This window comes from Cynoglossus semilaevis, chromosome 8 (assembly GCF_000523025.1).
Source record: "Cynoglossus semilaevis isolate Cse_v1.0 chromosome 8, Cse_v1.0, whole genome shotgun sequence".
Taxonomy (NCBI): domain Eukaryota; kingdom Metazoa; phylum Chordata; class Actinopteri; order Pleuronectiformes; family Cynoglossidae; genus Cynoglossus; species Cynoglossus semilaevis.
Window position 1 is genome coordinate 16,887,244 of NC_024314.1, and position 13,503 is coordinate 16,900,746.

General features: G+C 39.0%; 2 protein-coding genes across 2 annotated transcripts in view; both read right to left on the reverse strand.

Moving 5' to 3' along the window:
* Positions 1-222: 222 nt before the first annotated feature.
* lsm8 (LSM8 homolog, U6 small nuclear RNA associated) lies at positions 223-2,083 on the reverse strand. Its single transcript, XM_008315328.3, has 4 exons — positions 1,856-2,083; positions 1,625-1,665; positions 877-1,004; positions 223-724 (listed from the first exon to the last, which is right to left on the reverse strand). The coding sequence occupies exons 1-4, from the start codon at positions 1,884-1,886 to the stop codon at positions 634-636; spliced, it is 291 nt and encodes a 96-aa protein (XP_008313550.1). The 5' UTR covers positions 1,887-2,083; the 3' UTR covers positions 223-633.
* Positions 2,084-4,789: 2,706 nt separating this feature from the next.
* The window catches only part of grip1 (glutamate receptor interacting protein 1), a 43,142-nt gene continuing 34,428 nt past the window's right edge, over positions 4,790-13,503 (reverse strand). Inside the window, exons 13-25 of the mRNA XM_025058170.1 lie at positions 13,405-13,426; positions 12,855-13,085; positions 12,657-12,726; positions 11,725-11,870; positions 11,482-11,626; positions 10,914-11,053; positions 10,484-10,675; positions 10,225-10,375; positions 9,763-9,874; positions 8,720-8,830; positions 8,388-8,504; positions 8,147-8,293; positions 4,790-8,059 (exon numbers count right to left, since the gene is read on the reverse strand). Coding sequence (XP_024913938.1) covers positions 7,751-8,059; positions 8,147-8,293; positions 8,388-8,504; positions 8,720-8,830; positions 9,763-9,874; positions 10,225-10,375; positions 10,484-10,675; positions 10,914-11,053; positions 11,482-11,626; positions 11,725-11,870; positions 12,657-12,726; positions 12,855-13,085; positions 13,405-13,426 — 1,893 coding nt within the window. The 3' untranslated portion in view covers positions 4,790-7,750. The remainder of the gene's footprint in view (positions 8,060-8,146; positions 8,294-8,387; positions 8,505-8,719; positions 8,831-9,762; positions 9,875-10,224; positions 10,376-10,483; positions 10,676-10,913; positions 11,054-11,481; positions 11,627-11,724; positions 11,871-12,656; positions 12,727-12,854; positions 13,086-13,404; positions 13,427-13,503) is intronic.

A 13,503-nucleotide genomic window follows, 5' to 3' on the forward strand; every position in this document is an offset into this window, starting at 1 on the left:
TTCTCCTTGTTGTCCAAATGCGCTTTTTATCATTTTGGCATGCTGATATACTTGTTGTCTCTTGTTCTAAATATTGTCCCAGTCATAACCAAAAATTAACGTTTTTGAGAGTTGTGAATTTTTCAAAATATAACAGTAATATAAATAATTTTAAACAATACAAAAAATGTATTTTAAAACCTTATCCCAACAGCAAATCCATTGAGAAAGAAGATAACTTAATTTGAAAATGTAAACATATTTTATTTCAGTCAAGATTTAGAGAAAGGGAACTTTATTTAACAAATGCAATATGACCGAAAAACATAACACGCATAGAAAAGTTATTGAAATATACTGAAATATATCACAACTGCAGCCATTCCGTTTAGTCTCTTTGTTTGTTTACCAACTCCTGGCCTCACCTGATGCAGACTTCCAACGATTCCCATTACAATTCCTCACCCGAACGATGCCAGGGCTGAAATCACCAAACTGACTGAGCACCGCAGTGAAGGCAACAAGGTCCTCAAACGTCTCATAATGGAACAAACTTCAGCAGAGATATTGGATGTTGGAGACCCAATGATGAGGACCAGGAAAAACATCAAGAGTCGTGTAGAGGCGGGGCTGAGAGGTTGATGTGGGGCGCAGTCAGTGGACGACGGAGTTGAGAGGCTCAGCTCTGATGTTTCCTAAATCCAGAGTGGAGTCTGTGTCCTCATCAATTTCTCCAATCACAGCACTGAAATATAACCAGAAAAGCTCACATTTAATTACGTCATTCTGATGATGAGAAATGATGGCATGGGTGGATTGATAGATCGAGAGATAAATAGATAGATGTGGCAAATTGTCTTCCCATGAACTAAACAGTTTCATGTTGCTTCAACTCACACATTATCTCCTCGTACGATGTAAAGTCCGAGCACCACCTGCTCCACACCCTGAGAGGAGCTGAACACTCTCTCGTGACTCTCGTCCAGGATCAGGTTGATGGTCTGATCAAAGCCTTTCAACGTCCCCTGGAAAACAATCAGTCTCAGTTAAGAGTTATAAAAACCGTTGTTCAACCCTATTAAATATAACATTTCCTATTTCCTAATTTGGTAACATAAAGACATCATTTTTTAAAAACAGTGATTTTTACAAATGATTTTTGGGACAGTTCTACTTACATGCAATTCTTACTTAGGACTACCACATTGATTCCAACATATTTCTACGTCTGACTTTATTTTCAGACATTTCTGAATTTTGATTCATTGTGATTTTTTTTTTTTGGTCATTTACCTGTAAAATTTAAATTTTATTAATAAAGTATTCCTAATATTTCAATTTTTTAAATGAATACGTTTTGAGACATAGTATAAAATACTTAATAATAAATAATAATAAAATAGTAGGTAAATAAATTAACATCTTACTTCAATGTGACACTTTCGGCTAAGGGCAAATATTTGTAATACTTGATTTGAAAATTAATGGACGTCATACACACTTTTAAATGACGTTTTGTTCTTACATACAATAACGTACTGACTCCATGTCGCTAACACACGGCGCTGTTTTACATGGAGTTGTTAAACACAAAATATTTAGCTGAATTACTATGAACTGTTGTTAAAAACGCATTCAAACTCACCACAATCATCCTGCCATCTGAGGTGACGATGGCGACGGTGCCTGACTTTAAGTCAAAGAAACATTTCCTAATAAATTAAATTACGTTCTTACAAGTACATACGTATACACTCTTGAATAGATTAAGCTTTACAACACAAACACACATAGATTCATTGCGGAAAAAAACAAACTTAGCTTCATTTATTCATAAGATATTTTAGCATGTTAGCAGCTAACAGCAGAAGGATACGATTGATGTAACTCTCCAGTGCAGTAGACATGACGCTTCCTGCTGGGTTTCAATGTCTTACTGCAATGACGGACGTTTTTAAAGCCACGTAACGATGTTTATTTACTTGAAAAATAGACTTTAACATACGGCTAATGCTAATGGAAACAACGGAGCACCAAACACAGAAATCACGCAGTGACCGAGAGGAACAGGCAGGAAAAAGACCGCCGTTTGTTACGTCACATCCGGCATTTGATACGTCAACGTTTATTTTTTTTGTGTATTCATATTTAAATATTGTTTTTGTATTACTTCTGCTGAATTTCAAAACATGAAAAACTTAAATTTCCGTAATTTCATGGTTCACAGATCAATAAGTAATAAATGTAAATATAATTTCTTGAATTCACAAAATATTTTTAACGCAGGTTTTAATGTAATCGCCTGAAAGACTAATAATGTCTGAGCACAATTAATTGAAACTTAAATAATATTAGGTTCATATATTATTAATACTTAATTTTGCAACTTTTCATAAAATAAATGTTTAAACTTTTTGACTAATTTTGCGGTATAGCTTTTTTTAGCTGAAATCAACAACTTTAGAAAATAATAACAGATGTGTTCCTGCATTATGATAATGCTAACTAGAAAAAGCTTAAACAAAATTTTAATTTATAATAAAATGAATGTTTTTATAAATGTGTGTACATTTATACACCTCATGTAAAACAATCATAAAACAAAGTGATGACAATCGATGAGAGATGATGACATAAAGTGCACTCAGTAGTCAACAGTATGTTTATATTTTATTAAATTATATAGATCTGAATTATACAGTGTTTTCTCAGTACATACAGAATCTTCTGTATAAAATTCACTACACTGACTTTACTCTAAAAACAGACATGTCTGTGTGTGTGTGTGTGTGTGTATGCCAGAGATGACACATGCAGTCAGTCCAGTCATCTCCGCATGTCTTTAGCCTTTTTGTTGCTCAGTAGTTGTCCATACAAAGGGGGTGAAGAAGGAGCGAGGGGTAGAGGAGGACGAGGACGATGACAACATAGAGGAGCAGTGACAGGACCAACACCAGGAACATCATGCTACCAAAGTATTAAACTTGTACAAAAATACTTTACAATGTCCCTGTTTCTTTAAAGAAAAATAGGTTTGGTTGGTTGGTGAAGCTACATGGCAATTTATTTGACCAATTAATCTGAAATGGCAGTGAAATGCATGCGCACGTGTGTGTGTGTGTTTGTGTGTGTGTTTGTGGATTTTCTGTTCAAGAGAATCACTGAAGTGCAAATCCCTGCAATGTTTTCCACACACACACACACACACACACAAACAGTGTGTATGGCTTTGGAGCTCACATGTCCACATCTCTAACGTTGTCATCTCTTTCTCCTGCAGGACCGTTTGTAGACTGTACATAAAGATGAATAAATGTTAGAAATGATTAAAAAACTGGCAGAGTTAGCAGTAAAAAAATAACTAAAAGATAACTCAAGTAGGCAAGAAACATTGCTGGATAAAACGTACCAGAAAAAAGTTGAAAAGAATAAAGAAAATATAAAAATGCTAAATGGACAGGCTGTTCAGAAGAAAGCTTTTCAGTTATTCACTGTATGTGTTTCTCTTCAAAAACAAATGAAATAACTTGTTGTCATGTGACGTAAGTTTGACACAACAAGCAAACATGGCTGACATTGTTTTTTTTGTTTTTTTTGTGGAGGTGCATTCTCCATCTTTATTCACAGTCTGTGTTGTCGTTGCTAAACTGTTGGATTTGGAGCTCGGTGTTTGTACCATTTCTGAGTGAAACAAACTAAATCCCAACCAACATGTTGAACTAGATATCAAAGATGGCCTAACTGAATGTTTACGTGTACTGTTTCAGCTGTTAGCCCTGTGGTACCTGTGCTAGTCAGAGATAAGGCCAGTGTGTTCTGAGCTGTGGTCAGAATTGATGTTTATTAGCCCTGTTTTAAAATTTACAGGCGTTAGCCCTAAGCTAAAGCTGCATTAAACAGCTATTGGCTCTCCGTACCACATACATTAACCCACGTTAACAATGTCTGTCTATTGGGTGCTAACTAATCAACTGTGCTTACCAAGTGGTGACTGATTATTAGCCAGTTTAGCAGGCGTAACATTGCCTGTAATGTTTAGTTTTTTGCTAATATAATATCGAGCCTCGTAGTAAATGTTAACCTCTGGTTCGGTTGTGTTGGCTACATGTTAACTCTGTAATTTGGGCACATTTTTTCAACCTGGATATTAACATATAGCCATATCTTACCTGTGTTAGCGGTTGCTAACCACAGGGACAGGTATTAGCTTGTGCTCATTTTAATCATGGGTTAAGGCTAAGACTACAGTGGATATAAAAGTCTACACACGCCTGGTAAAATGCGTTTTTACATAACTAAAAAAACAAGAATCTTTAAGATTTTTTTCCAATTAAATAATAAACTGAATGTCTAAACAGTCCTAAAAACAATAAACTGAATGTCTAAACAGTCCTAATTAAACAAGAAACTTCAAATTAAATTAAAAGACTACTATAATTTAGATTAATTTCGACTAATTAGGAGAACACCTGTTAGCTAGAACTTGATTCAGTTCATTTACCGAAGGCTCTATGGTGCTCCATGTCCTATGATTATTAGGAGAACACCTGTTAGCTAGAACTAGCTTCAGTGAATTTACCAAAGACTCTATAGTGCTCCATGTCCTATGATTTAAAGCATTGTTTCCCAAAGACTTGGTCGCAAAATATTTTATTTTGGGTCGTCTCGCATCATGTTTAATGATGTCTATTGACTTGGGTTGCGAAGTTTTGTATGAAAATATGAAAATATATGTCCCCTGAATTTTTTCAGGAGAACCGTCTGGGAAACACTGGTTTAAGTACTTGAAATATATTAATTTTTTAAAAAAAAGAAAAACCTATTGAACTTTATTTGAGGTGAGTCAGATACAATTTATTTATTGGCACATGTATCTTAGTACTCTTTAATATTGGTTGATATGTGATATTTGTTTTATTGAAATGTGCAGATTTAAGGTTTAAGTTCTGAAGTTCAGTATGTTGATTAACATTTAACAGAGGGGTGTAGACTTTTAATCACCGTAGTCTTTGTGTGCTCATTGTTTTGTTAGCCACATGCTAACAATATGCTAGCGCTGTGCTTCAGATTCCAAAATAATCACGCTTAACAAAGTTCGGGGACTCGGCGAAAACAGCAAGCCACAGGAGTCAACTCTAACAGCAGCCAATCAGCTCACTGAACCAAAGCAAAAAGATTGAGCAGCAATCAACTTTTTTTTTACTGGCCATTGGTGCTAACGAGGGACTCTGATTGGTCAGTTTTTAAACTGAGGTGAGAGCAGAATGGTGTTGACATCAATCCAAAGGTTGTATTCAACAACACACACAGACACACACACACACACACAGACACACGCACACTCGTTCACTCACACACATTTTTTGTCTTACCGTCACAGGTTTCCTGTTTCAAACACAGGACTCTTTTTTTCTCACATAATATTTCATGGTTATGATTAAAAGTTGTCAGGGTTCGACGTTTTTCATGTGAACAGCAACAAGACTGAACTCGTTTTTTTCTTCTTCTATTTTACACAATTTCATGTTCAGTCGTGTAAAAACAAACAAACGAACGAACGAACAGAGGAAACGGACAAAGTCAATCAGAAACACACAGAAACACAAAGATAGATTAGTATAATAGATCACTGTTACTGGGGTTTGGTAGTTTTGATGGGTGTGGCATGCGTGGCTTCTCCCTGTAAGATTGATCTGATTGGTTTGGTTGTGGGTGTCAAGGTTAACCAATCAGAGACAGGTAAGGAAGCATTTTTTGTTTTTGTTTTGTTTTTTTTCTCTTCTTTGTGTGTTTTGTCTGATTGGTTCCAGCCAATCAGCTGAATCCTGAATCTTGGATGCCTATTGGTCAGTAGTAAAAAGGAAAGGATTTTGTTCGTTGCCAAGATTGATCAACTTGGGAGTGGGAGTGGCTTTACTGGCCTTGTGATTGACATACACACATACTAACATACGTACATACTGTACACACACACAGTGCGGCCAGTCCAACAAGAGTAAACAGTAGAAAACAGTAGATTCTTATTTAACTGCTCAGTGTTGTCGTCAGCATTATCAACACAAATGGAACTATGTCCCAGCCTCCAACTCATTCATGGCACAGAACGCTCTAACCTACTGCGCGTGTGTGTGTTTTTTAATTGATGCTCCGATCAGGACCAAACGCTTCAGTGACGACAAAGATTCGGAATTCAAACACAAACACGTTTCCCTAAATCCAACAAGGCTACCGCAATTCTCACACACGAAACGAATCACACCAGGAACTAGAAACAGTACCACCAATTATTTGTGCTTCTCCACATGGACCAGGTTTGTGTGGCTGGATTTAATATTTTTGGCCCTACGCTGCCAAAGTTTGCTGATGACATCATGATTTCCAAACGATGCAGTAAATTTCCACGAACAACCCCCTGTCGAGTTTGTTTCAGTTGATAAATAGAATTAATTAAGGTTCAGGTCTTCTCTCCACTCACCAGTCATCAACTGTTACAAAATACGCTGACGACTAAAGTGCTTGACCCAAAAATTTGGTCTGCACCCAGTGCTTTTCGACTGTGACGGAAAACCTTTTTTTTGTTACCATTTTGAGCAGCTACGTCATAAAAGACCAAACGTAATGGAATGGATTTTAAAGGGATTCTAACACAGGAACAAAACATGTTAAGGTTTGGCAAAGCTTTAGACGGCGACAGTGACATTAGCTCTGCGTCCTGATCGGAGCATCTCTCTAGGCTTCTTGGCATCCTGCCCGACCATCGCCAGCTTCGGAATCCTAGGCTTTCGAACACCGTCGGTCTTTGTGCTGCTGCATCATGGCCATAAATAACAGTGAGCCATTATTCTCTGATTCCGACAGGCCGTGGGTTCCAAACCGGAGAAGCAGCTCTGGATAAGAACCCATTAATCTGTTACCACCAAGACCAAAGACTATTTGTGAGGTTCTGTGTACTAGGATCTGTGCCGAGGCTCCAGCCACCCTAATCCAACTCACAGGAGCGTGTCTGGATGCAGGTAAGACCACTGGCTTGTGTTCTGGCTTTGGTCCAACCTGTAGCGTGAGTTTGGCCTTGACTGAGACTGAAACATCAGTGACTTCTAGTTTATCCGATCAGTGACTTTGGTTCTGGTTTACGGTGGCGCACGTAGCTCTTGTATCTATTTTCGTAGGGTCAGACGACACGGATTCGAGTTAAACAAGTCAGTAGTCTAGCATGGACAAGAAGCCACATTTGTGTTGCCCCTAAGACCAGCAGCAGTGTATTCGACAAGAAAGAGCAGCAGCTGAGACTCTTAATTCTAGTTGGATCTGTCAGCACGTAGAAACAGCATCCAGCGGTCGCGGACGGTTGGAACCATTGTCTGTGGTTCCATTTATTCAGATCAGGGAGCTAGATGGGGACTAAGATTCAGTGTACGCACGCAGCTTGGCCTAGTAAGACTGTTGTTACTGGCTGTGGTTCCAGGAGGCTCAGTAGTTTAGGTTCTTGTCTCAATGACAAAAGAACAGGTTTCAGAACCAGTTTGCTTGACGAGGAGTAGTCCCAATACCTCTATGTTCTTTTAGGTTCCAAGAGCAGTTCATGGGTTCATACTTAGTGGTTGAAGGAAAATTCTCATCCAGGAGTGTAGCACCACGGGGTTCCACTCTTAAGCAGTGGTGACGGGTCTGACCCACTTTGACACAACTTGGTTGCATTGTACTTCTCGGTGACATCTGGCTTTTAGTCTGATGACCACAAGTTAGACTCGGGTAGGGTCAGGTCAGCCTGCTATGACGAGCCACTGTTCACCTGTCCTACACCGAGCCCCAACCCCAGCCCATCTCCAGGTTGGTTCCATTTGATCGGACCGCAGTCCTCTTCGTGGCCCATTAAAATCTCAGGGTGTTCCAGGTCATTATTTGGCTGAGAGGAGTGGCTGTTGTTGGTGTTGCCGTCATTGTGATTGGCCAGCAGAGTAGAAGAGGGCGTGGACGAGGTGGGGTTTCGACTGATGACAAGATCCAATCGATTTGGAGACTCTGCTATTAGTGGAACCACCAAGCAGCAGTCAAAGTCCCTGGTCCGTACATGGTTTATCTGAAACACAGAGTAGGAGTAGACGTGAGGGATTGGTTTCAGCGTTTATCGGATCTTCGGGAATAACAGGACGCCGGTGTTTCATACCTGTAATATCCGATCAAAGGCTCTGAGGCCAGCCCGTTCTGCTGGCCCTCCAGGTCGGATGTTGTTAACATAAACCCCACGGTCCAGTAAACCGTCTGAAACACTGAAACCAAAGTCTTCTATGTCGGAAGCCTTCTCGAGGCTCATCTGAAATACACACACAAACGTGTGTGTTTAAGCATCACAACCATCCAAGTTTGGGCATGTATTTAACATTTGCTGTTTGGAATGAAATGGTCACCTTATGGAGTTCCACAGGGTTCTGGGTAAGGATTTCATTGACTTCCTGCCTCATTTTCCTCATTGCGAAGGCTCGACGTTGGGGGTCGGACGGTAAGGTGTTTGAGCGAGGAGTGACCTGAGGAAGAAAAGTTACAGAACAGTTTCACGAGGGTACAGATCTCAACAAATCTTATTATAGACACTTGATTGAAGGTCCTTGTAACATTGTTGCCTACCATGAGTCAAAAGTCAAATGCTAAATATCTAAGGCGGCCAATGTTTGCCTGAATTGTTTTGTTTTTTTTCTTATCGTATTCTAATGTAAATGACCACAGTTTGAGGTGCGGTTACCTGTGGTCGGGAGTTGCTACGTTCCTGAAAACTTGCCTGACGACCCAGGGTGCTGCGCAGAGGGGTTGGGTCATGATTCAGGCTGAGGGTGGAGCCTGACATAATGGTTGCCTGAAGACAGAGGACAGGTCAGTCAAGAGGTCGTGCAACCAAAAGACATCATCTTCGCATGTCTCGCAGAAATCATCTTAGCAACCCTACTGCTATCTTACTGACAGCTAACAACAGCTCCTGGATTAATGGAGTCTCTAGAAAAGGACTGAATTTCAGATTTACCTGGATCTAGTCCTGCTTTTCCAGATTTTATTTTTAATTGTCATTCTTGTTATGAATTTCACAGTTTTTGCCTCAGTCCTCCAAAATCAACGACTCGTCAGACTCATGCTTGACTGACAGGTCTGTTTCACGACCAAAGAAGATAAACTACCCATCGGGCCTTGCAAAAGCTCTCCCACCATGCCTTGCTCAAACTGCCAAGCTTGGAGCGACACGACTCTGCCACGATATTGGCCAGAAGCTGGGTGATGTCACTACAAATGCCACAGTACCCTCAACATGGTTGGCAGCGCTGGTGCCGGGGTGCAGTTAGTTACATTCAAAAATTACTGATCAAGATACACAAAGTGTTGACAGCGAGGGTCCAGGGACAGAGAGAAGAGGGCACAGGATGGAAATTAGTGAGACGGGTGGAAGGAAGAGAGAGAAGAGGAGAGGGAGGGATGGAAGGAAGGAAAGGAGGAAGGAAGGGTACCAGAGTGAGGAGGCCTGTCTCGTTTTCTGACTCCTGAAAGAAAAGGATTCATTTCTGTTTTCAGCTGGGTCACAAGAAAGCTACTTAAAAATAAAAAAACAAACCAAGTAGTAGGTATAGTATTACTACTATACGTACTACTACATAAGCTTACCCTAACCTATAACACTCCTTAGGGCAGTATTAAAACTGCTTTTGTTATTATTACTTTTATTCAGTTAAAGCTACAACTTACTGCAAACGCAGCTGTACTACAGTATCTAACAGCAGTACCTTGAAAGGTTGTACTCACCTCCAGCTCCCTGAGGATGCCACTCTGACCGCAGGTCTCCAGGTCCTCCAGGGCCTGAGACCAGAAGTTCTCTTCTTGGTCTGGTTCTGTGCCATCGTTCCCAACAGTGAACCTGAAGGAAGAGGATCATGAGCAACAGAAGTGAGGAAGCTAACAGGCTAATGCTGGTAACGGTAATTTATTTTTAAGGACAAATGAAACCAAATGTTCAAACTTAACGTTTTTTTGTGTTTTCCAAATAACCCTCATAAATGTTAATTTTCTTAAATAAGGGTTTGAAAGTAGGGGAATTTCAAAAATGTGCAAAAAAATCTAACATCCATGTGTTTTCCAAATAACCCTCATAAATGTTAATTTTCTTAAATAAGGGTTTGAAAGTAGGGGAATTTCTAAAATGTGCAAAAAAATCTGGCTTTTAAGTCATATTAGTAAAATATCACTTCAAAGTGATATTATTCTCACCCTCCGAGTGGGCGTTCCCAGTCGTCGTCACCGAGGCCCAGCTCTGTCAGCGGATTGGCTCTCTGACGAGCGGAGGACGACGTTTGGCTGTTGGACGTCTTGGTGCTGCGCCAATCTTGAAAACTGTACGTAGTTAATTGAAAAGATGGAGCTGCAAAAATAAATAAATAAATAAAAATCAGCCGTCCAGATGAAATGGTTCTTCCAGCTACAGTTGTTTTTTTGGTCCAATCAGAGGTTGGACGTTGGGGTCCTATACCTGGTGTGGTGAAGCTGCTGTCCATGTTGGATCCATCCCAGGACTCCACGGCGCTGTCCACAGATGGTAGTGTGCTGAATGCTCTCTGGCTGGATGGTGGTGTGACCAGGATGATGGGCTCTTCCTCCCCTTCCTGATTCTCCTGACAGGGGTCTATGCTTTGACCAATCACAGTGGACTTCGGACTTGACACTAAAATTAAAAAAAAAAAAAGCATTATCCAAAAAACAAGAACATTTGTAGATAACCTATGTTGTTTAGAACTGTTTATTTCTACAATTTATAGTCGACACAGGGAGTGTGTGACTCAAATCCAAAGCTGAAGTAACAACATCTGTGGGTTAAAATGAGGCTGAATTGAAAACTACGTCGAAGCTTCACGGCCCTAACGTTTGTCCGTGTGCTCGTTTGTTTGTTTGTGTGCACGTACATTCTCCCTGCTTCTTGATCTTAAGCGTCACCGTCTCGCCCGCCTGCTGCAGCAGACTGATGGCTTCACTCAGGGGTTTCCCCTTCAGGCTGTTACTGTTTATAGCCAGGATGCGATCACCAACGTGGATTGCACCGGTTCTGTATGAAGCGAAGAAACACACACACACACCAAAAAAATATTATCGCTGAAATATGGAAATAGTTCTATATGTAATACAAAAAACACATCATGTACATACAAAAAACACATCATGTACACCAATTTATATATAAATATATATGTATGTACATATGCATGTGTATTTTATATGTATGTATATGTATACACACATATATAAAATATATTTATGTGTAAATATATATTTATATATGTGTGTATACATATATAAAGTCAACTTTATTTCATAATAAAGTTGACATATTTTTGACATATTTAAATATATACAAATATATATCTAAATATATGTACATATATACATACACATATATATATTTATATACTACGTATAAAGAATATAGAATATTTTGACGTTCTATGTCAAAAAAACTATGACATTGTCGTTTACCTTTCGGCCAAACCTCCTTTGCTCAGCGACGAGATGATGATGGGATCGAATGGCTCCTCTGTGCCTGAGATGGTTATTCCCAGTGGGCCTCCGTATCTTTGCAGCTCCACCGTGTAGATGATGCTGCCGGAAACCTCTTGTTCATCTGATACAAATACAACAAGAGATTGTGAGGTTTCAGGAGTCATTCAGCAGCAGAGGTTTGAAACAAGAGAGAAACAGAGCGGTGGGAGAAAATAAAACCTGAGTTGTCTTCGTCTTTGCGGATTTTCAGTTTGACCAGCTCCTCACACTGCTGCAGGATCTGGACCGCCTCCTCCATCGAGCAGTTCTCCACACGAATGTTGTCAATTGCCAGCAGCTTGTCTCCGAGCTCCAGCGTCCCTGTTCTAAAAGAGGAGCCACTCATCGGTTGTTTGCCTGACAATTTCAGACTCAAACAGAACATTTTGGGAATCAATCATCTCACTTTCTTATCTACGATTCAATGTAAAAAAAAAAACATACCTATATAGATGACTGAACTGTGGAGCAGACACTGTCAGTATGTCAATATGACTAGGTTACTTTATACAGATGCTGATTTGACTGTTGTGAATGATATAAATATATATATATAAATATATAAGAAATATTGTTGACATCATAAGCTACCAATTAATGTCGACTCGACGTTCATTCCGCTAGAGTGGACATCAAAAAATCTGAAGTTGTGCAACCACTAATATATACGTATGTTATATATATATGCATACATATATTTTTTAAAGAGTTCACAATTGTGTCATTTGTTGTTGATAAATGACAACGTTTCTGTGACTCTCCACATTTCTCTTTGTAACGAAATGTACCAAACCCTTATGTCAGTGCCGAGGCTAAAGTGATCGACATACATTAAAAACGTTAAATATATTTACTCATATAATCGCAACATACTATATGTATATGTTATTATATTATATATTTATATATGTGATTAAATGCATGTAGCTCTATGACACAATATGATTCAATTCGTACAATATATGTTCACTACTACACACTGTAGAATTATATTTACATATATTTTTTTGAATTTTATTTTTATTGCTCATGATTTACTAGCACTCCCTTAGAGATCTATTAGTAGTTTTTGGTTTGTATGTGTGTGTGTTTGTGCGCGTGTGTCCACTCACCTGTGTGCAACGCTGCCCTTCTTAATGTCAGAGATGATCAGAGGATCACCTGGTTTCCTGTTGGACGGAGCTGCAGGGAAAACACAGCAGAGAATCCTGAGCTGGAAACTAAGTGGCAAAAACATCTAAAAGATGTGAAGTTTTCTTTAAATATGCAAAAAAAAAAAGAAAAATCAATGAATGTTTTTTTAAACTTACAGCTGATGGTGATTCCCAATTCTACACCAGGTTTTTTAGGAAGCTTCACATGGAACGTCCCGGAGCTGGGAATGACCGACTCTGAGAAGGTGATACAAGGAAGATACAAACCTGCTTTAAAAAGGTCTGTGATCTTTGCCTTAAATAACCAAACAACTTTATAATACAGAGTATCAACACTTTTTGGGGCCTGGGAGCTGCTATTCAAATGCCCAGGCCAGAGTGATCTACCTACATTGATAAATATATACTGTATATATATTTTATAATATATACTAAATGTATATTCATTCATATAAACCAAACACACTTTAGATATACACATATATACATTTATAATATATGTATATATATATATATATAGACATATATATATGTATATATATACACACATATATGTTGAGTTACTGATTAAGTGCATCTAGTTGTATGGCACAATATGATTTCATTTTTACAGTACATTGGTCAGTACTTTACACTATAGAATTATATTTCTAGTTAATGTTTTTTAAATGTAATTGCTCATGGTTTTATTTTCAATTAAATTCACCAAGCAGACCGGACTGAACACCCTAGTGGGCCGGTTTGGGACAGCGGGCCGTATGTTTGCAACCCCGGATCACCAGGCACTCCCTTTCAAATCGACTGG